We start from the raw sequence: 23,408 nt of genomic DNA, 5'->3' as shown, positions 1-23,408 counted from the left end.
TAAGCAGGAGAGCTTAGAAGAAGGAGAAGAAACAAGGATAAAAACGGGAGAATTAAGTAAAACCTGCATAAGAAATGGTGGGATCCCCTAGCCCTCTCCTTTGCCCCACTCCTAGAATTCTACTGAGCAGGTACATCCCTTCCAGGGAAGGAATTAAAGGAATCTTCTCTGGAGAAACTGAACAGTTCAGGAAAATACAGGTCTAGTAAACATACTGACATTTATTGGTCCCCCCAATAAAACAGCTGGCTCCCGAATCACCTTAATGTGAAGGCCACCAGGTAACAAGTCCTGCCTTGTTCACAGAGTTCCCAGTCACTATTAAACATGAACAAGTGGCACAAACAACAAAGGAATAAACTAGGTTTCATCAAAATGAAAAACTTTTGTACTTCAAAGGATACTATAAAGAATGTTAAAAGAGCAAGCAGAATGGGAGATAACATCTTCAAACCATGTATCTGATAAGGAACTTCTAACCACAGTATACAAAGAACTCAATAAAAAGTCAATAAAAAAGTCAATAAAAAGACAAATAATCCGATTTTAAAGTGGGCAAAGTTGCTGAACAGACATTTCTCCACCAAAGAAGATATAAGAATGCAATAATCCCAGAGAATGCCAAGGGGAGGATGTGGAGAAACTGGGACCCTCACATGCTGCTGGTGGGAACATAAAATGCTATAGCCACTTTGGAAGACAGTCTGGCAGCTCTTCCAAAAGGTAAACATAGAGTTACCATGTGATCTAGCAATTCCACACCTAAGTATACACCCAAGAGAAATGAAAACATATTTCCACACAAAAACTTGTACAGGAATGTTCATAGCAACATTATTCATAATAACCAAAAGGTAGACAGAGCCAAATGGCCATCAACTGATGAACAGATAAACAAAATGTGGTACATCCTTACAATGGAATACTACTCATCCTTAAAAAGGAATGAAGTACTGGTACCTACTACAACATGGCTGAACCTTGAAAACATGATGCTAAGTGAAATAAGCCAGTCACAAAACACTACATATTGTATGATTCCATTTATAGGGAATGTTCCAAAAGGGCAAAGCCATAAAGATAGAAAGCAGATTAGTAGTAGCCTAAGGCAAGGGGAATAAGGGTGGGAGATAATAGCTCCAGGGTACAGGTTTATCTCCAAGGTGATGACAATGTTCTAAAATTCACTAGCTCTGGACATGGTTCCATAGTGTAGCAGTTAGCACATCTGCTTTACATGCAGAAGGTCCTGGGTTTGTGCCCCAGTGAAGCCATGGTCCACGGTCTACAGCCATGCCACCCTGAACAAGCCCAGTGTCTGATCTCAGAAGCTAAGCAGGGTCAGGCCTGGTTAGTACTTGGATGGGAGACCACCTAGGAAGACCAGGTGCTGAAGGCATAAATAATAATAATAAAAATAAATGAATAAATAAAAATAAAAATTGACTGGTTCTCTAACTCTATGACTATACTAAAAAAAAATTAAATTGTACACTTTAAGTGGGTGAATTGTGTGGTAAGTGAATTATATAAAAATAAGGCTCTTTTTAAAACCTATGTGCTAAATAATATGGCCGAGGATTATATATATTTGAGAAAACCCTCTAACTTGAAAGACTGAAACCAAAATAGACCAAAAAAGCATTAAAGGGAAACAAATAACGAAGGGAACAGAAGATAACTTAAAAAATAACTTTCACTTCATATTTCCAGAAAGAAAAGAGAAAAATTGTATCTATCCAACAAGATAAGGTTGTAATTAAAGAACAAAAGGAGCTCTTAAAAATTAAAAATTTATTGCTCAAAATTCAGTACTGGACAGGTGTGGCAGAGAATGCCACCATAGTCCATTAACCTAATTCACCATTAACTGCATGATGCATCATGATTTATGAACCACTAAGAAAAATGCCATCAACTGAACCATAACACTCTAGCAACTGCCTCACCTATCTTCTTCTATACTAACAGAACTCTAATTTTATTCAGAATGGCAACTTACTCAACTAGCAGAGTGTATTTCCTTGGCTCTTTGGTAACTAGGTACAACATACAACTAGTTAAATGTTGTGTGGGACTCCCAGAAAGGCTCCTTAAAGGGAACTAAGTTGGGTCCCTCCTTCCTGATGCCTGGAATTTGGATATGATGGCTGGAACTCCAGCAGCCACGACCCTGAGGACAGAAGCCATGTACTAAGGATGACAGACAGGGAGAAGTCAGGTCCCTGATGGCTTCATGGAGCTATTGGATCAGCCCTGGACAATCGACTTCCAGACTTACATTACATGGGAAAGAAAAAAAAAACAAACTATTTATGCCTTTGTTACTTTGGGTTTTATGTAATATGCACTCAGATATACTCTTAACTAATTCAGTAGAATTAGAAGGTAAAGTTAAAGAAATCTCCAAGAAAACAAACCAAAAAAAAAAAGTTTGAAAATAAAGAAATGGTAAAAATCATAGAGGATAAGTCTAGGAGATCCAACATCAGACCGATAGAAGTTCCTAGAAAAGAACACAGATAAAAAAGAAGGAAAGAAATTACCAAAAAAATAATACAAGTAAATGTCCCCAAATTAAGAGACTCTAATCACATGATTAAAAAATACCTACAGAGTGCCTGGCTCAAAAATAGGAAGAAAATAATACATAGCCCAAAGATTATCAATGTGAAATTTAAGAACGTCAGGGACAGTGAGGAAATGCAAAACTTCTAGAGACCAAAAACAAAAACAAAAGCAATTTGCATAACAAATAGAGTATTAGAATGCTATTAGAAAACAATTGAGCAATGCATTGAAAAATGATTTTTGAAAATTATCTCTAGTGAAAATGATCTATGATCTAGATTCTATACCCAATCAAAGTACTCATCAGTAACAAAAAAAATGACATTTTAAACAAAGTCTTAGAACATTTATCTATATGTTATTTTTTCTTAGGAAGGTACTAAAGAATGTGTTCCAGCAAAATATGGGGAGATACCAAAAGAGAGAAAAATATGAGATCTAGGAAAACTGTACATTCAAGATAGAAGAGCTTCAATAAAGAAGGTCCCTGGGTGACAACGGGTCTAAGGAACAACAGTTTAAACTGGAACAGAACAGAGACATCAGAAGAAAAATCTCTAGAAGAAACGGGAAATTGATAAAATATTTGATAGGTTTGAATATTTGGGGGACATTTTTAAAAATTTTATATGGTAGTTGTAATGAATAAATCTGTAAAATTTTAATAATAGGTTTCTTTAAAAATATGCAAGTGAGAAACTCATTTATTTGTAGGAAAAAAACAAAAAGCTGTACAAGGTATGAAATGTAATCACATAACACTTCTCGGCTCTTTGGTGCTCAACATACATTGTCAAAAATGTAAAAATTATATTGCTTCGACCAAATTATATAGTATTGGGATGATAAGGGGAAAAGTGGTATAACAGAGCTATTTTTTTTCTACCATAAGAATAAATCACTTAGTTGTAATATCAAGATATAACAGTATAAGCATATTATTTAGAACTAAAGCGATAAAAGCAAGAACAGTGAAAATTTATAGTGATTGTCTCTGGAGACTGGGGTTAAGCGGGAAGAGGATGAGTATCTGATACTTTCCTTTATGTTATTAATACTATAACTATGAGCATGCGTTGATTTCAAAATAAGATAAGAGAAATGATTACCTGTTTTTCACTCAGCATAGATTAAAACCCAGACTTTTGGACGATCAGGGCCTTCCAGGATCTAACTCACCTTTGCAGTTTTATTTTCTATCATTCCCTCTCACACACCTGTATCTATGACTTTCCCCTCTGGAGCCCACTTCCTTACACCTGTAGGTATACAGCTAAAACAGCCTTTCCTTGTCTCTGCCTAATAAATCTTGCCTATCTCTGAAGGCCCAGGTCCTATTCTCATCCTGCTCACAGAACAAGCTACCTTGCAGAGTGCAAAAACGAGCATCTTCAACATCAGGGGGCTTGGGTCTCAGTTTCAGCACTTGCCTCTTCTGGAGAGAGCCAGCTCCACAAGTTTGCTTGTGGATGAGAGCTAGGCTAGGAGTATCTAGCCAAGAGCCTGTAAGCACCTGGAATTTTATATATATATATATATAAAACAGGCATATATTAAATATGCCTATTTCTGGGGAAAGTAAAGCTTTAAGATAATCAAAGTGGTCTGGGACCATGCAAAGGGTAAGAACCACTGAGCTGTCTCCTAGGTGTTAACAGACAGGCAAGGGTGCCTGGAAGAGGAATGTGGGCAGGACAACCCAGGCCTAGTGTCAAAGCCCTGAAACTATTCAAAGGCTCCAATCACAAGCCAGGAGGATTTCCTGTACTTCCTCACTGCTGCCTTAGTTTGCACTTGTCTGACTCTTCTGTGCATCCCTTTTTTGTGTGTACCAGGCCTCTTGGAAGGTAAGCTCCCAGAGAAGGTATTAATTATACCTCCTGGTCTTACAGGAAGTGTTTTGAAAGGAGGAGGCTCTCCCCACATAGTAGCTGTCCAGGTCTGAAGTGAGAAGGGCAGCAGAGACCAAGTCTAGGGGCTGAGCTGTTTGAAAAGCTGGGTGGGTGTTTCTTTGGGGGTGACCCTTCCTAACTCTACAGTCCACTCCTTCTTTTAAGGACTGACTGCCCTGCTCCAAGGTCTGAAACCAACTCAGGACTTGCCATTCAAAGACACAGGTGACTAGTGTGTCCATAATGGCTTTTCACCCACCCCCCTCAGTACCTCCTGTAAGTCTTCTTCCACTACTATGGCCTTCTTAAGGCTGTGCTCCCACCCAGTGTGGTAGCCATTACTATGAATCTGAAAAAGGCCTCGTACTAGCCCAGCTCTCTGGTCCCACTGGCCTGACTCTGGGTCTTAGCTCCACCACTGGATGGTCATTAGTACCTGCTCCTTCCCTTTTTACTGGTCCTGCCCTCACCAGGTTTCCACCATGGCAAGGGCACCTCATGCCCACTCTTCTTTTCTCCTCTCTCTCATCGATGCACTAAGGGTAGGAAGGGAGAATCTATTAAAAGCTTACCCAGAACTTCACGAGAAAAAAGGCATTGGAAGGTCCCCGTTCAAAGAGCTCCTTGAGTCCACCCTTTTTCTCTGGGAACTTGTCATAGATCTGGCGGATGTCCACGGCTTCGAGGTAGGGGTCACTGTAGCTTGGGCTTGACTGGCCAATGTGCACAAACAGGTGCTTGTTGTACTGTGGAGAGAACAGCTGGTCTGAGGGAGAGGTGAGGGCAGCAGGGCAGACAGAACAGACCAGAGCTCAGATCCCAGCCATGTGAACTCCAGCAAGTAACTTCACCGCTCTGAGCCTCTGTTTCCCCAGCGGAAATTGGAGACAGCAAAAGAATGAAATATAAAGCAAAGTTAATGGTATAGAGCATCTGATGCAGTCAGTTCCTGGCACCACGTAGATGCTCAACAAATTGTAGTTGTTATTTGTATTATTCTTAGTCCTGCCTCTGTCACTAAATATCCTTAGGCAAGTGATTTTCTATCTTTGGACTTCTGGTATCTCATCTGTGAGGTAAGGCCACTGACCTAGATAAGGTGTTTTCAAAGTGTGCTCCATCCCTGTGGAACGGGGGCTGGGTGCCTCTGCTGCTACAACCAGACAAAATCTACTTCTTTTGTTGCACACACTTGGCTTCTGAGGAAGAGTTTATTTGATTAATGGGCTCCTCAGCTAAAAGACAAGTTTACAATGCAAATCAAAATCAAAATGATGGTGACAGAAAGAAATCTAACTATGGGGGCGAACACACAATGCAATATATATGTGCCTTACTGTTCGATTGTACACCTGAAACTGGATTTTGTTAACCAATGTCACCACGAAAAAAAAAAGTCATATAAAAACTAAAAAAAACACAATGAGATGCCACCTCACACCTGTTCGAATGGCTATTATCAACAAGACAAGTAATAACAAGTGCTGGAGAGGTTGTGGGAAAAAGGGAACCCTCACATACTGCTGGTGGGACTACAAATTAGTACAGCCACGATGGAAAACAGTATGGAGGTTCTTCAAAAAATTAAGAATAGAACTACCATATGACCTAGCAATCCTTCTTCTGGTTAACTACCCAAAAAACTCAAAAACATTTACTTATAAAGACGTGTGCACCCCAATGTTCACTGTGGCACGTTCACAGCGGCCAAGACACGGCACCAACTGAAATGGCTGGATGAAGGAGCTGCGGCACACGCGTCCGATGGAATGCTACTCAGCCACAGGAAGAGAGAAGATGCTGCCATTTGCGAAAACATGGACGGATCCTGAGATTATCATGCTAAGCTAAATGCGTCACACGGAAAAAGCTGAGAGCCATATGATTTCACTCATACGCAGCACATAAAGCTGAAAGCAACGAATGAGCAAACACAAACAGTTCAGTGGTTGCCAGAGGGAGAGGGGGGCGGGGGGAGGTAGACAAGGGTAAAGGGGGTCAAATGTGTGGCGACGGAAGGAGATTGGACTTTGGGTGGTGGACACACAATGCAGTGAACAGATGATGTGTTTACACTTGAAACCCACATAATTTTATTAACCAATGTCACCCCAATACATTTAATAAAAAATAATTAAAAAAACAAGTTTAGAAATGACGAAGTGAAATGATCTGTGAAGTCCCTGTCGGCCCCGCCTCCTCCAAGTGCTATTTCGACTTTTGCAAGTGATGCTGGTCACCCAGGACACAGGACACTGAAGGGGACAGGGTGGAGGCGGGGCTCCCCAGGGATGTAGATCAGACACAGGAGGCTGCTCAGAGCCACAGGGGAAAGCACAGAACAGCCTGGGGGTGGGGTTGAGATGAGCGACTCTGATTCTGGACTGAGAAGTGGCTGGGAGGAAAGGGAACAAGGAGGGAAGAACAGAGGTCGGGGAGGGAGCAGGAAAAGGGGTACGGTAAAGAAACCGCGGAAGGGCTTTGGGATGGGAGTAATAGCTACAGACAGGAGAAGAGGAAAGTGAAGTGAGGAAAGGAGGAGGAGGTAGCTTGGGGAAGGACAGGAAAGGAAGAGAGAGGGGAGAGCGGGGACCATTGGAAAGGTATGAGGAAGCTATGTTAAAGCCCAAAGTGGGGTGGGGCAGAAGGGCAAGCTGGGAAAATCACAGGCAGGTAGTAAAAGAGCTGGAGAAGGCAAGGGAGCTGGAGCCCTCAGGAATGAGGGGGGCAGGAGAGCAGGCCAGACGCCAGAACCTACCGTATCAGGGTCTTGCTGCTGCTCCAGGAAGGCAGAGAACTCCAACATCCAGAGCTTGGAGCTGGCCACACTGCGGCCCTGCCACGGGGGTGCTGGAGGCGCTGAGGGAGATGGGGCAGGTCCTGCAGGAGACTCAAAGCCTGCACGCAGTGAGAGAGGCACATGGAAGTCTGTTCACATTCAGCCTCCCTGCCAGCACCCTCTGTGAGGTCCCCAGGTCCACCAGTGAGACCCAGTGCTGGCTAGAGGGGCTCCAACAGGGGTGGTGGTGGTGGTGGGGTATGCAAGGCAGTGGCTAGTGAGCCCAAAGGCAGCCCTGGCGGGAAGGGCTTAGCCTGGTACAGCTCAGACCCCTCAACCTGCACAGAACTACACTCAAAGGAGATTGCATGTCGGATAGGGGTGCTGGACACCTGCTGGGCTGAGAGGACTTCTAGAGCAGGCACCACTAGGTCCTACCTCTCAAGAAGCTTCTGGTCCAGTGGGGAAGACGACCAGACAAATCATCAATTACAACAATGTAAGCCCCACAGGAAGAGAAAGTTCCCTGTTTGGTTCACTGCTGTCTCTCCAGGACCTAGAGCAGTGTCTGGCCTGGACTAGGCACTCGATACAGGTTTGCTGATAAAGAAATGAATGGGATAAAAACTGACAGGTATGCACCCAGCATCGAAGAGGAGCTTCTAGTCCGACTCGGGAGTGGTCAGGGAAGCTTCTTTCAAAGAAGGTGCTGCTTGAAAGAAGCTATGAAGAAGTAGGAGGCGGTAGGTAACGCCAGGGAAAAGGCGTGCAGAGCAGGGAAGACAGCAGAGGCAAAAGTCTGGGGGCCGTGAGATGCTCCATGGGTTTGGAGGCTCAAGTCTGTGGTAGAACTAGAGAGAAGGGCGAGTTCGTGCCACTGGCAGGAAGTAAGTCTGAAGAAATGGGCCGTGGGCACGAGGCTAAGGATGAATTTTAGCCTGAGAGTTCGGAAGAGCGACTTTAAGATTTTAGGCAGAGCAGTGAAATGCTCAGATCTGCATGCCTGAAAGATCCTATTCCAGTTTGGAGAAAGAACTGGACAAGGGCGAGGCAAACCGGAAGCACGGTCCTTGTGGGACCCGAACTACAGTACGGTGGGGTGAAGATGAAGGGACATTCGAGGGATCTGAAGGGAGCAACACTCCAGGCCTTGGTGACTAAGGGGATGTAAGGGAGCCGTGAGGCCCAACTCCAGATGATGCCAGTTTTCCAGGCTGGGAGTCTGGTGAGTGGAGGATCTATGTGCTGAGGCAGGTAGCTCAGGAGCACTTTTAGGAAGGAGACAAAGAAACAGCAGTCAGAGGGGTAGGTGCAGGACTCACTAGCCTGTGCTTAACGCATCGGCTGAACCATTCGGTCATCTGTTCAAACGCCGCTCACTGAGGAACTGCTGAGTGCCAGACAGAACCAGATACACGGAGTCATAGACAAATCAGTCACACGCACTGCCCCATCCACACAGATGGTCATAACAAAGAGTGAGGTGCTGGGTGGAGGTGCACAGAGCACTCAGGTGCTAACAGCAAGGTGCATAAACCAGGGCAGGGGCAGGGCAGAGAAACCTAGAAGAGGAGGGAAGCCTGAGCCACAGCCCAGAGGAAGGGAAGGGTGATGAGGGGTGGGTGGGGGAGGGAAGAAAGGAAGGGAGAAGGGAGAAAGGTGAGTTTTACAGAACCACACAAGCCCTACCACAGAGTTTAGATTGTATCCTGAAGGCACCAGGGAACCTTTAAAAGGTTTTAACCTAGAAGCAACATAATGACACAGATGCTTTAAAAAGATGACTAGCTGAATTACAGGGTAAAGATAAGAGACTAGAGATGAGGAGCTGGCTAAGAGGCTGCTGCAGCAATCCAGGCAAGATCTAGGAGGGCCTGAGCGAAAACGGCGAGGCCAGTGAAGCAAGGGCACACACGAGGGTGGACTGAACAGGGCTGAGGGAAAGCAGCATTGAGGGGCCTAAGCGGGCGGCAGGGCGGCCCTCAGAGCAGGAAGGGCCAGGTCAGACCATGGGCAGGGGTTGTTCCTCAAGCCAGAAAAGCTGGTGACGGGTGAGGGCCCTGTCTTGCTCTAAGAGTGGAAGGCGATGAGAGGCCCTCATGAGCAAGAGGCAAGAGCAGAGCCAGTCACCTGCGCAATGCAAGGGGGGAGCCCCAGGAATGGCCCCACGGCTGGACCTTTGCCTGCCTTACCCACACTCTGGGCCTCTTCCCAGGAGGGCTCCCTCTGCTAACGAGGTTCTTTCCAAGCTGGAAAGTCCGATGGAGATGATTACAGAGGGAGGCCATCTCAGGAGCCAAGGTGTATGGGGGCACACATGCCACATACAGGGGTGGAAAGCAGAGCAGCTGCCCTAGGCACAGTCACTGCCCTTTGAACTGTGTGCACCCCTGCAAGACTGAGCCGAGGCTTAACAGGCAACCTAAGGGGCACGAAGGGGCTTACGCACGGAAGAGCCAAGCATGCTGCAGCAGGGAATGGGTGGAGCCAGGAGACTGGGCTGTATGATCTCAGCACATGCCAAGTGTGGGAGACACTGCAGTGGCCTGAGGGGCAAGGGGTGTCCAGCTGTCAGGGGCCTGGGGCCTGGGGCAGGAGTTGCAGGGGTGCAAAGTGAGGGAGCTGTGCACTGCTGACCCACCTGACAGAGGCAGCGAAGGCTGGACAGTATAGGTTTGTTGAGAGAAAGGTTTCACACTGTGGGAGACAAGACAGAGGAGGTATAAGGCTTGGGCAGGGTAAGGCTCCAGATCCTCAAGCAGCGTCCATAGCTCTCTGTGCGCAGGTCCTAGGGATCTGGCCATCAGAGCCTTGGTGGCCTTTGGCCTCCCATTCCATCCCCTGCCAACTCCCTCGGGTTTCATGGCTGATTCACAGAAGCAGCATGTCTGTTGGAAAAACCCACCTCTCCCAGGCCAGCCAGAGGCCTGATTCCTACCCTCTTTCCCTTGGAGTCCCAAGCTCTGGCCCTGTAACAGCCTAAACTAGTATTTTGGCAAATGCCACTCAGGGTGTCCACACTGCTGACTGAGCTGCTGCCCAGAGCAGAAGCCAATCCCCAAGTTCAAGGAGGACCCCAGACTGCGGCCCTGTCCCACCCTGAGGGCCAGGCTCAACTGCATCAGTTTATGGGCTCGAGTTCAGTCCAGGGACTAACTGGTAGCAGACCATACTCACTCATGGGATGTTCCGGCTTGGCCTGGCAACGCTCCTTGCCAAAACTGAGGAGGCAAAAAGCGCAGAGTCAGCATAGCCTATGTGCACGTGGGCCCACGGTGTGGGGAAACAGTGCAGTGGCCTCGGCTGGAAGGTAAGGCTGGAGCCTGGACCAGTGAGTGGCAGTGAGACTTAATGCTACTGTCTAAGTACTTGGTGACAGCAGCATCCCAAAGTGTTTCAGGGCTGTCTAGTCTCTGGATATGCTCAGTTGCTAAGGGGCCGCACGGGAAAAACACTCAGGTTTGGTAAACACAGCATCTCCTATTCCTCCCTTAGAGACGACCCGCAGGGCACAGCAGCACATAAGGCTCTAAACAGTCCTAGAGTCAAGAAACCTAATTAGTTCTAAGTGCCCCAACCTCACTTATGCACAGAATCACTTTGTGCCATATCTGTTTACCCTCCTGTGGACTAGTGCTCTCTGGAACACACTTTGAAAAAACGCTGGACAAGGGGCTCACTGAGCGCAGAGCCTGTCACTGCCCCAAAGGCCAGGTGCTGCAGGTACATCTTGAAGACTCATTCAGTCCCTACAGCCAAGAAAACCCTGTGAGGACACAGCCCTAGAAAGGAGGAGCCTTTCCGGGCCATTCTCAATGTGTGAGCAACACGGCCATGCCCCAGGGGCCAGTTTTTAGGCTGAAACGTTTAGAACTTGAATGCGCGTGTGTTTCTGGACATCAGTCCTCCAGCTGGAAGAACGGTGCTGAGTACCTGAGGGAGGGGAGCGGATGAGGCCAAGAGATGGGGCAGCTCAGGGACATGTTTGGCACTGCGCCAAAACCTCAGCTTAGCCCCCATCCCCAGGACTTCAGCTTCCCCATCTTTAAATCGGGCCAACTCTGTGGAGCTTCTCTGGTTGTCAGCAAATAGGGCCAGCTTTGTCCCTCGTGAAAGGTCTGCTGCATCCTTGCCAAGGTCCCCAGGAAGGTAGTTTCAATACCAGCTGGGCCATGACCCAGCACAGCCCCTCAGCCCTTGGTCCCTCCTTCCCCCTGGCTCTCCTGGCCTGTGAGGACTCAAGTGAGAGAAATGTGGTCTGGCCAGTGCTTCTGGCCCTGCAGAAGGGGGTGGAGCATGAAGGAGAGGGCTGGTTTGGCCTCTGGCTCCAGGCAGCCCCACTTACCCCTGAGACTGCTGGGCAGCCAGGGCCCCGAGCGAGGGCCATTTTACTGTGGAAGGCTGTGGCGGAGATGATCTGGGCGGACGACATGGCAGCCATGCTCTGCAGGGCCTTGTCCTTAGCTGCCTGATCCTGGGGGAAGACAGTGGAAGGGACGACCTCAGCAGTGGTCACTCTGGCCAGCCGAGGGGAGGCAGGATGGGCTTGTGGTCAGGGAAGCTGTCCCACTGCCAGTTGCCAGAGCCCTGGACTCGGTCCCAGGGGACCAGGTTTATGTCCTTACAATGCTATCTATTACTTTGTTTTGTGAACGAGCAAATCACATGGTTTCTCAGATCAGTTTCCTCATCTGTCAAAAAGGCATAATACTTGCCCCGCCAATTTTTTCAGAGCTTAAAAAGACCTTGCAGGCCATGTGCCAGACTATCTTTCAATTTACTAACCACAGGGGCACTCTGAGAACAGAGACCTTTTATTTATTCTTCAGGTTAAAAACTTTTTTTAAATTATAGTTAGCATACAATAGTATATTAGTTTCAGATGTACAACAGTGATTTGACATTTATATAGCTTCCGATGTGATCTACACAGTAAGTCTAGTAACCATCTGTCACCACGTAGTTACCACAATATTACTGACTATGTTCCCTGTGCTATACACTACATTTATTTTTTTTTTTTACAGCTAGAAGTGTGTACTTCATATTCCCCTTCACCTTTTTCACTCATCCCCCTACACCCCTCCCCTCTGGTGACCTCCAGTGGAGAACAGGGACATTTTAGAGCTTGCTCACCTCTATACCACTGGTGGCTGGCATGGCACTGGCTCAAGGCAGGTGCCACATTACTATTTGTCAGATCCCCCTTGAACGGGCAGGGAGGAGGTCGTCCTTGGTTTGGACCGTTTGGAGGCACGGGGCGGTCTCCTGTGGCCCCTCCTGTCCCAATCCTGCACTATGGGTCTCCCCTACACTCTGGGTGCCTGTAGCACTCCCTAACTTTTCCAGGTCAGAATGTTAACACTGGTTGTCTGCCTACCATGGGCCCAGCATGAAGAATGGATTTGCCCTGCACAGGCTCTGAGCAAACTAGCACTTAAGACACTGGTAATGATAATAATAGTACTGATAATTTTTTACACTTGTGTAAGCCAGTGGTTCCCATCCCGAGCTCCCCAATCCCAAAGGTCTTCAAAACCAATGAGACAACATTCTGTATTCAAAAAAACCTACTGGGAATAGTGTCTTTGTCCAAAATAAGACCGGAACAGCAAGTATTGTTCGGGGTGTATAATTTCATTGGGGCTAAAAGGTTAGATCATGTCAACTCAGGAACTCTAATTAGAAATTCTACCTTTTTAATGGGAAAAATAAATAAGACATTATTTAATACTTAACTTGGTAAACCCAGACCTGTCTTGAGTGACAGACAGGTTGAGAACTAAAGGAGGTCCCTGCAGCTTACAGAAGCTTTTGTACAATGACTTCACTCGAATCCACAAAGCCCTGTGAGGTAGGCATCGCCATGGCATTAGGTTCTAAAAGGGCCCAGGTGGTCCACCTAGCATGTCAGCACCACACAGTTGTGGCACCAGGTCCTTCCACCGGGCTGCTCAGTAACCATTTACAATCATGTGATATAAGACAGCCCTCGGGGGGTCGAGGACACTATCTCTTCAAAGCACTCCCGTGAGGCTGGCAGAACCAGGTGGATTCCCATTTTCAGATGAAGAAACAGGCTCAGAGAATTTGAGTAACTAGGGTTCTGATGGTAGTGATGGTAAACCCTGCGAGCTTGGTCCAGGTTGTCACATCAAGTCACTTCTGGGCCTCTGCAGGTCCCAAAAGGGCTAAACAAACTGGGGTGGAGGTATGTCAGGATACACCACAGTATATACCACAGAAGGCATAGGACACCATTCTGAGGAGTGGAGTCGTCCCCAATCCACTGTCCTTTTGGGGCCAAACTTGGGCCTTGCTCTCAGAGGCTGTCTCTGATAATCAGAGCAAGCTATCAGCATAAGATGTTCCTCTTCCTGAGGACGCTTGCAGTGTTTAGAGAAAAAATCTGAACTTGCCCAGGCCAGCTGGCCCAGGCTCTCTTCGTCCTGGAGGACATGGAGGATGCGGCAGGATGTACCCCAGAAAGCCGGCAGACTCTGGGGTTACAACTGCGTCATGAGGCCAGAGAGCTCTGTCCGCTCAATGCCAGCAACTTCTGTCCCTTCCTGGAGAGCTGATCTAAACAAGCCTTTGGGGCTCAGAAAACCATGTCCTTGGAGGATAAGACAGAAATCAGGGGGGGGGGGGAAGGATATTACAGGGAGTGACATCAGTGGCCGGGCTACAGAGCAAGGCAGTCACTGAATTTTGGAGCTGGAGAAAACCTCTGATATCACCTGGCTTAACCCTGTCATTTATAGATGGGGAGACTGAATGGAGCCCAAGAAGGGGCAGCGACTCACCCAGCTCACACGGCACAAGGGCAGAGCCGGCCCAGACCGAGCCAGGGACCCGGAGAACTTCTACCTGACCCCGCTTGGAGACCCCTTTAAGAATGATGAAATCCTCAGATCAATCTCCTCCAGAAAACAAAAATATATGAAAATGTCCATATTATATAAGGGTTCATGGCTCCCCTTGATGTCTGTCCAACAGACCACCGAAGGCTGTCCCTAGGCCCCAGGGTAGGGCCTGTGGACAAGAATAGGTGTGGTTTCTTGAAACAAATGTGAGCCACACAGCCATGCCCCAGTGGAATTTAAAAGTTCCCCTCAATGACTCTAAACAGAACACCGAAAAGTCTGTTCTCCGTTCTGGTCCCGCCTGGGGTCCCAGTGAGTCAGAGGCAGTCCAGAGAGGGGAAATGAGGAGTGAGCTGGGCTCTAGGACCCGCGGGATATCTGGAGGCACATGTGCCAGCCTGAGAGGGGGGCATCAACAGCTGAGACCCAGCCAGCTGTCCTGGGACAAGGGGGGTGGGGGGCAGCTGGCCTGATGGCAGGAGGAACAGAGCTGAGCCGGCAGTGGGGTGAGGCTTCCCAGGAGTTCCCACCCGACTCATTCAGAACCTCTAGTGCGGGGATCACAGGACTACCGGCGCCAGACAGGACCTTCGAGGTCATTGAATCCAGGGGCTTTTGAACTGGGTTCTGAGGTACTTTCAGGTTCAAGAACCATAGGCATGAGGGAAGGAGGGGGTGTCCAGCCTCTGGCCTGTTTCTCGCCAACCTAGCTTTGACCAGAGTAGCTCCTTTGATAACATATTGGGGTGATATTTTATTTGGGGGAAAAAACAAAAGGAACAGAGCTTCCACTGCTATAAACAAAAATGTTTGCAAACTGCTGGTCTTAGTCTAATATCCCCAAATGTTAGCTCTCCCTACAAAGGAACTGGGCAGGCTCTGCTGTTAAGACCTCCATGATGCAGAGCTCACTCCCTCCTGGAAGTCACCAGAGAGGCCCACTGGTTCTAGGGTCTGGGAAGCCTGAGTCCTATAGGGAGCAGGGCTGCCCAAAGCAGAATGCTGTCAGCAGCTGGCCCCTCACAGAGCAGTCACCTGTCAGGCAGCTCTCAAGATGCGGCTGATCCGGGGAAGGGAAAGAACTGCCAGGCCCAGAGAGCAGAGCGTGGGAAGGAATTCCACCTGCTCCCTCAGTAGCATCCAACACACCCACAGCAGTGACTCTCATGCCTGACCACCCTCCGGCTCCGGCAGCTGGAGGATAACTTCAAGGGGCACGGTCTGGAGGGCGATCCCACTGTGATCTGGGGAGGGCACTGCCCCCGGAGGAAAAGGGGCACGGCGGGAGACTGGCCTGTAGCCCCCAGGTTGCTGTGGAGCCTGGCAGTCACATACACAGCTCCAAAGTCAAGCATCCCTCTGGGTGGACAGGAGAGGTTATAGGCCAAACCCGACTCTCATCAATACCAAGAAGCATGCTGGGGGCAACCCGCATGTTCTTGACCCTCAAGAAATGTGCCCCATGTCCACACACAAGCAGCCAGCTCCTAAACCCAAAGGGAGTACTTTTCCTACTGGAAAAAGAGCCCCAATTTCCAGGAAGCAACCCCACCTGTGCCTTAGGTCCTTCCTCCCACTACTGCCCTTCTCCTTACCTTTAGCTTGGCCTGGATCTCACGGGCTTTGCGACGAGCCAGCACCTGGATGTGACTAGAGACCTACAGCAGGAAGAGAAGGCTCCTGTCTCTGCTTCCCAGATGGCCTGTGCTCCCCACTCCCCACCCTGGCTCCCTGACCCTCAGCCCTCCACAGTCCTCAGTCTGCATCTGTGGACTGAATGAATAAAGAACAAATGAAAAGGTAAGTCAATGATGGGCCCTCGGCCCTGCCTCAGAGTTGGGCAGTGATTGAAAGGACAGTGTCAGTGCTTTGTTTTCTGTTCTCTGGTCTCCTAGAGAAGAATGGAGAGGGGGCTGCTGACTCCTCAGGAAGGCGAGAGATTTCCTCTCGGGTGATGGCAGCGGGGACCACAGGGAACCTGAACTGTCCTCGGCACACCAAAAGAGACAACCCACCTGAGCCAGCCCCACTGAGAACCCATGTTTGGTCCTGAAGAGGGCCTGGCCCACCTTGGAAGCAGGCTGATGCTGGATACCTGCCCCCAGGGACCCATGCCCATCTCCCAGGGCCCACCTGCTTCCTGGTGCGGGTCTTCCCTGTCCGGAGCTTGATGTAGCGGGCAATCAGCTCATTCCGACCTGCAGAGACACCAACAGCCATCAGTGGGAGAAAGACAAAGGTCAGGCAAACAAGAAGGTCTGAGGGGCCCCTTCCTACATCCTCTGTCCACCTTGAGTAGGTACTTGAGGTGAAGACTCTGCAAGTTCCTTCCTACCACCCTTGAACCCCAGGTATCTCCCAGCAGCAAGAGGAAGCTGAGGCCTCACTTGGGGACAGATAACCTAAGGACAAGGAGGTGACAGGGCCACAGGCATCCAGCTGGTACACGGCTTGAGAGGCCTCTCAGGGCCTCTCTCCTCTTCCACGCTGGCCACCTCCTCACCTCCACCCCACAGTAGCCTGACAGCTGCCTCTCTGCTCCCACACTCTCCCAGGGCCTTCTGCATACTTGGGAAGCTGCAAGAAGTGCCTGGGCCCTTCCCCTGTGCAACTCCCAAAGTTCCTACCACCTCTACAAATGAGGAGGCCCTTACAAGATGTCCTGTCCTATCTGTGAGCAGCAGGGGACACGGGGAATATCAGTGCTGAGACACTGAGTGTCCCCAGAGAGAAGGCCCGAGGCCCTTAACTCAGATGAAGAAAACCCAGGCCAACCACATTTCCAGCTCCACGGCTGTCTAGACCAGTCAATAGGTTATACTGAGTGCTCACCCAGCTGCCCAGCCTCCTAGAGGCTGATGTTATGTCTGAGAGATCCTAGGAATCTATAAGGAGCCATTCATGTCCTCCTTACACAAATAAGATTATAAAAAGGGGTTCTCTGTGTTCAAAGAACTCACCACCTAGCTGAGACATGTACCCACACAATGGCTCCAGTGCACGCTACAGACAGGCAACATGCAGTATGTTGAGGACTAGGGGTCGGTTCAGATTGGGTGGTCAGGTAAGCCTTCAGCTGGACCTTGACCACTGCAGGAGTAGACTGTAAAGAAGGGCACTGGGTCAGCGAGGGCGTCGGGGAGAGGGAGAGGGTTCGAGCAGCAGCTATCTCTTCCTTGCCTCTCCTCTGGGGCCAAAGGGTGTAGCCACCAGCCTTTTCTGTCCTGCTGAGCCCTGTTGAGCCTGGAGAACTGTGTCTATGTGTAAGGAACCTGCTGATGCAGGAGGAAGGAGAGATGAGTGGGCTACCTGCCACCTACCTGGATTGTAAAAAGAGAACACAGCCAAGGCCACGCTGGCCCCCCAATGACCTTTCCCCTCTGCCAAGGCTGTATTAAGATGCCGCCGGCAGGAGGTCTTATCTGCCAGAAAGACTTGCTGGCCTGAAAGCACTGGCCTATCTATGTCAGGGGAAGACGTGGTGGAGGACCAGACCCTGGGGTCACCACCTGTGGGCTAGTCTGCACCCACGACTGTGATCCAGCAAGATGTATCTTCTCAAAGCTTTCTAGGGAAAGTTTTTCCACAGGCTCCACTGGCAGTCCAATGAACGTCCTACCCTATGTCTTAACTAGTGGCACTCAAGCTGTAGCTACGAAATGCTGCTTTCACTGGCAAGAGAATCTAAGTCATCACCACTGGTGAATGAAAACGGGTCACAGAACTGGGAGTTGGAAGCCAGGCTCTAGCCCAGCCTCTCTGCGCACGAGCTACGGAACCTCAGCAACTATTCTATGGCCCTCCAGTCAGCCTTCTCTCCTCAAGTCTAGGCCCTTTAAAGGTTTTCCCTCCAGATCTGTCCAACCAGATTTGTAGAGACTTAGGAACCAGACCTTAACTTTGGCAAAATGACAGCTCTCTATGGATCAGCTTCCTTTCAGTAAAATGTACGCACTCTAGGCCCATGTAAGCGGTCCAGCTCAGAGACCAGTCAAGGGGTAAGGAAAGGAGCAAGGGCCAAGAGAGCCAGGAGGTTGGTTACAGTGCTGATGGATGTGGTGTTGAAAAGGGTAAGCTGGAGAGTCGTGGGGTTGGTGGGAAGGCTGGAGGAACGGAGCAGGCAATGGACACCTTAGTCTGGAGGGGCCTGAGAGACCATCTGGGGTGTTGTTCTAGGGCTGCTCCTCTAGCCCACACGCTGGGCACTTATCAATCCTATGTCTGCCTTTTCCTATCAGAGGAAGGGGTCACATCACCATTCAGGTCTGCATCTCCAATACAAGGCACCTATTCATCAAATGAATGAATGAGCCCACCAGCAAATCCTGATGGCTCTATCTTCAAACTATATCTAGAATCCAGCCACTCTCACCACTTCATTCTCCATGGTCCAAGTTCCCTCTCCTTTCTGGCCTGGACTACAATAAAAGCCTTCTACTTGGATTCCCTACTCCCAAACTATCTCAACACAGTAGCCACTGTGATCTTATGGCTCCAACACCCTCCAGTGGCTTCCCATCTCCCTCAGATTAATAGTGTCTAAGCTTCTACAATGGCCCGGGAGAACCACAGGATCCATCCACCTGGTCCCCAGCTCAGTCCCTCTCTGATCTCGTGCCAGCTGCCATCGGGTTTCCTGGCGGCTCCTGGAACACGCCAGGTCCACTCCCACCTCAGGGCCTTTGCGTGTCCTGTTCTCTGCCCCAGAGACCCACATGGCCCACTCCTTTGATGGCTTCTTTGCTCAGATGCCATTGTCTTAGGGACATCTTCCCTGAACACCTCACCAAGAGCTGAGATCACCTCCCACACACCACTTACTGCCGACCTGCCTTTACTGTTCTCCACAGCATCCAACGTGATCGACATTCTCGTTTACAGTGCTGTCTATACCCCACTCCCATCAGAGCAAAGTTCCTGAGAACAGGAGTTTTTGACTGTTTATTTACTTATTTATACCCTACACCTAGAAACTGCCTGCACGTAATAGGCTCCCAATAAATATTTGCTAAATGAAATACAAGGGAATGCTGATAAAAATGTTGATCAGATGTCCCATCAAGTGTTTTAGCCTTTTAAGGGAAAGGTAAGAGTTAGATGAAGGAAACAGCTCTTAATTCTGATAAGCCAAAAGAATTTTCCAAGTCCTTTCTCATTTGAGCCCTCTATACAGTTCTACATTCAGGTTTTGTGGGACCTAAGCCACCTAAATTTGGAAAGATCTCTTAGAGAAAAAGAATGAAAAATACAAATACAAAATTAGATGAAGATCATTTTAGGTTAAGATAGAGGTGTTTACTTTTTTGATGGTGGTGATGATTTCACAGATTTATACATCTGTCAAAACTTACCAAATTGTCCACTTAAAACATGTATAGTCTATTGTACGGTGAATGTACTTCAATAAAACTTTATAAATTTAAATTAAAAATAAAAAGTTTAGGAACTTGGAAGGGGCCCGTGCAAGTGAGGGGTTCTGAAGTGGGAGCCTCATTAACATCAGTAAATCCACCTCCTCCTTACAGAAAGTCAGGCTCTTATATCTGTTTGACAGATGAGGAAACTGAGGTCAGAAAATCTCACCCATGTCATCCACCAGCAGATCTAGGACTAACTGGTTTGAGTCCTGGCTCAGCCACTGCACGTGACACACTGCCTGGCACAGAGAAGATGCCCAGTGAATGGGAAGCCCTCCTGTACCCCACCCCCTCGCCACAGTGCCGTACTGTCTTCTCTGTGGTGGCTGAGGGGGCCCGTGCCCACCATCACCTGAGACCCTTACTCCAGACATCCCAGATGACCCATCTCTCTTGCTCCAGGAGCCCCACCCGGCCCCACAACTACCTCTGCCCTGCTGCAGCATTAGAAGCTCTGCTACCAGACAGGCCATCTGGCCCTGAGCAAGAGGCCAGCAGTGGGGCCAAGGAGCCAAACCCGCGGGGTCCAAGGCAGGCTCAGCTGGCTCTTTATTTTTCAGGTTGTGCATCTTCACCCCCCCTTCTCTGGAGCTGCATCCCCTCTCCCTTGCTGGTTCATTTCAGACGGTTTCCATCCAGTCTTTTTCTGCTTATTAGAGGTGATGCCAGCAGTGGAGAATTCCCTCCTTAGTGGGAGTGAAATGCTGGGTTTCTGTGGGCGTACTGAGTCAAGCCAAGTGGGACCAAACAGCTTCCTTCCTGCAACCAGAGGTCCTCCAGGGGTCAACCCGGCCATTCTACTGCCTCCGGGCCAGCTGGCATCTAAGCCAGGCTTTACACACACATAGGGAACTGCTGTAGTTTCTTTTGCTCTTATAATAATGGTAACAATAATAAACATTTATTGAGCACTTACTTGTGTCAAGTACCTGTGCAAATAGAGGATGTATACTCTAAGCTTTATTTGCATTCACTCTTTCAATCCTCCTAATAGCTCTATGCAGCTGGTACTGTCATCTTCACTCCACAAACAAGTAAATTGAGGTACAGAGAGGTTGAGACACTTGTTCAGGGTCACAGATCAGCAAATGGCTGAGATTCAAATCCATGCAGTCTGGTTCCAGAGCCTATCTATTAACTACTGCACTGTTACTTCTATTTAACCTGGGATTGAGGGCCATCTCTCTCAGAAACAAGGGCCTAGGTCCAGTCTAAGGACCTAAGGAAGCCTGAGGAAGAAGAAACTGAGGCCCAGAGAGAGCAAGTGATTTATTCAAGGTCACACAGCTTGTTATTGTCCCAGAGGCCATGAAACATCCATTTCTAAGGCTTCATAATAACTATCACACAATGACTGCTTTTTCCTACGGATGCCCTCCCCTGGCTGGGCAGGTAGTTTCCTCTCAAGACACCATTCTGCTCCCCTTCTCTGGGTCTCTGCATGAAGTCAGTCCTTGGTGATGTTTGACTGCCTCTCACCCTGACCCACGTCCGAGAGGGAAAGCCAACTACTTGGGCCGAAGAGCCTGCCCACCTTTTGTCACTCTCTCATGGACAGTGGGACTCAGAGCTGATGGAAGCCAACGGGCCGTGGATGCTGTAGACATTGGGAGGATCACGACGATAGAGTCAAGGGTAAAAGCGGACAGAAGTAGAGAGCAGGTGCCCAGAGCTCGAGCTCTGAAACCACAGTGACGGCCACCCAAGAAGAGCGAGGGTGGTCAGAAACTAGCAGAAAATCCAGGAGCCACTAGGAGGAAAAGAAGCCTCTCTCCTCATCCCAGCTCTGCCACTGGCTGTAAAACCCCGGGCCTTCTTCCCTCTGGTGGTTGAGATCACATGCTGGGGCAGAAGCAGGCCAGCCTGGACCTTGGTGGAGGCCATTTAGGCAGCTGGGCATTGCAGTGTGGCAGGTGGCTTTGGCTGACCCCAGAAAGGGCCTGGGTGGGGCTGGGAGAGAAGCCCCCACCAGACTGTGGCCCATCTGTCAGAGCACATGTGTCCAACAGCCCCTAGCTCACACCCACAGCCCCACCCCACCAGGGGTGAGGAATGCGGATGAAGAAGGGGAGCCTGGGCTTAACCGCAGGCTAAGGGTGGGGCATTCCCAGTGCAGGGTCCACAGAGGTCACCATTACCTTCTCCTAACCCCACACACCATGCCAGCCATCCCAGGCTTTTCTTCAGCTACATATTGCCACTAAAATTGTCATTCCACCTACAAAATCCTGTCTGGGACAGATGATTTCTGTATCTCATTCTCTCTCTGCTGATTCCCTCTCTGCACAGCCCTCCCTCTGGGCCACAAACATTAAATGGCATAAAGCAAGTAAAGTACCTGCCACTTAGCAGGTCAGTAAAGTCAGCTATTACTGTTCACATTGTTAATAAGGTCCTGTTATAACTGATGTTATTAGTCTTCAAAACTGGAACAGGCTGAGGACCCAAGGGCAGGAGCCTCCCCACCTAGAGGAGAAGGATCTGTGAGCCTCGTGGAGAGAGAGAGCCCCTTATATGAGCTCTTTGCTTCACCCCTGCAGGTTGGGACTGGAGGAGGTGGCCTTTCCTCCACAACCAGCCCCACAATGGGGATCAGCTGAAGTTAGAAACACCTGCAGCTGGAGGAGGAGGCTATTTGTGGAGATGAAACATCTGCTTAAAGCCTGAGAAGGCAGTGATTAGGCCTGACTTCTGAGCTATTATCACCATTGTCCCTGGAGGGCTCTAAGGCTTCTGGTGAAATACTACCCAGTCTTCAAGGCCACTGGGCCCAAGAAGGTTCCCTGATCCCACCCCAGTAGGTGTGTCCACTGCTGTCCACTGGTGCACAGGGCCTGTGCCTTCTCACAGTCCTTGGCTAAAGTCACTGAGCTCATGTCTGACTCCCTCAATAAAATGTGACCTCCTGAGAGCAGGGAACGTGTCCCATTCAGCTCTACACCCCAGCACTGGTCACTGGGCACCTCTTACGTACCTTTGTCCCAGCAGCAACACTGAAAGGCAGTGTCTTCTTCCAATAAACACATGAAAAGATGCTCGACATCACTAATCAAAACCATGAGACACCACTTCATACCCACAAGGATGACTATGTAAAAAATGGAAAATAACAAGAGTGGTAAAGATTTGAATAAACTGGAAACTTGGGCATTGCTGGTAAAATGTGACATGCTGCAGCCACTGTGGAGGAGAGTTTGGCAGTTCCTCAAAATATTAAACATAGAATTACCATGTGATCTAGCAATTCCACCTCTGGGTGTATACCCAAAAGGATTGAAAGCAGGAGCTCAGACACCTGGACACCCATGTTTCTAGCAGCATTAGTCATAATAGCGAAAAGGTGGAAACATCAAGTGTCCATCAACAGATAAATGAATAAACAAAATGTGTTATACCCTTACAATGAGATATTATTCAGTTATAAAAAAGAATGAAGTTCTGATATCTGCTACGATATGGATGAACCTTGAAGATACTGTGCTAAGTGAAATAAGCCAGACACAGAAGGACAGATATCGTACGATTCTACTTTCATGAGGTACTTAGAATAGGCAAATTCATAGAGATAAAATCAGACAGACATTCCCAGCAGCTGAGGGAGAACAGGAAGTTGGTGTTTAATTGGGTACGGAGTTTCTATTGGGATGAAAAAGTTCTGAAGCTGATGGCGGTGACGGCAGCACAACAATGCAAATGTATTTAATGCCACTGAACTGTTCACTTAAAAATCGTTAGGATGGTTCGCAAAATGTTTAAAATGGTAAAATTGATGTAATGTGTTTTCCCACAATAAAATAAATATAACCAAACAAATGAGGAAACTGACACTGAGAAAGGTTAAACAACTTGCCCAAGGTCACACTGGCTACTGGAACAGAGTGAA

At 48.6% G+C, this 23,408-nt stretch overlaps 1 protein-coding gene across 3 annotated transcripts in view; it reads right to left on the bottom strand.

Annotated features, from left to right (window-relative positions):
• TEAD4 (TEA domain transcription factor 4) overlaps positions 1-23,408 on the bottom strand; it is a 60,333-nt gene that overhangs the window by 5,890 nt on the left and 31,035 nt on the right. For 2 of the 3 annotated variants that reach the window (XM_016130137.2, XM_016130135.2), the window contains exons 3-9: positions 16,242-16,306; positions 15,704-15,766; positions 11,588-11,716; positions 10,420-10,463; positions 9,884-9,939; positions 7,222-7,361; positions 5,036-5,209 (exon numbers count right to left, since the gene is read on the bottom strand). In XM_016130137.2, the coding sequence (XP_015985623.1) occupies positions 5,036-5,209; positions 7,222-7,361; positions 9,884-9,939; positions 10,420-10,463; positions 11,588-11,716; positions 15,704-15,766; positions 16,242-16,306 (671 nt within the window). The remainder of the gene's footprint in view (positions 1-5,035; positions 5,210-7,221; positions 7,362-9,883; positions 9,940-10,419; positions 10,464-11,587; positions 11,717-15,703; positions 15,767-16,241; positions 16,307-23,408) is intronic. The other variant, XM_016130136.2, reaches the window with a different exon arrangement.

Source organism: Rousettus aegyptiacus, unplaced genomic scaffold (assembly GCF_014176215.1).
Source record: "Rousettus aegyptiacus isolate mRouAeg1 unplaced genomic scaffold, mRouAeg1.p scaffold_m13_p_2, whole genome shotgun sequence".
Taxonomy (NCBI): Eukaryota; Metazoa; Chordata; class Mammalia; order Chiroptera; family Pteropodidae; genus Rousettus; species Rousettus aegyptiacus.
The sequence above is the reverse complement of the archived record's forward strand: the minus strand, read 5'-3'. Positions and strand labels throughout refer to the sequence as shown.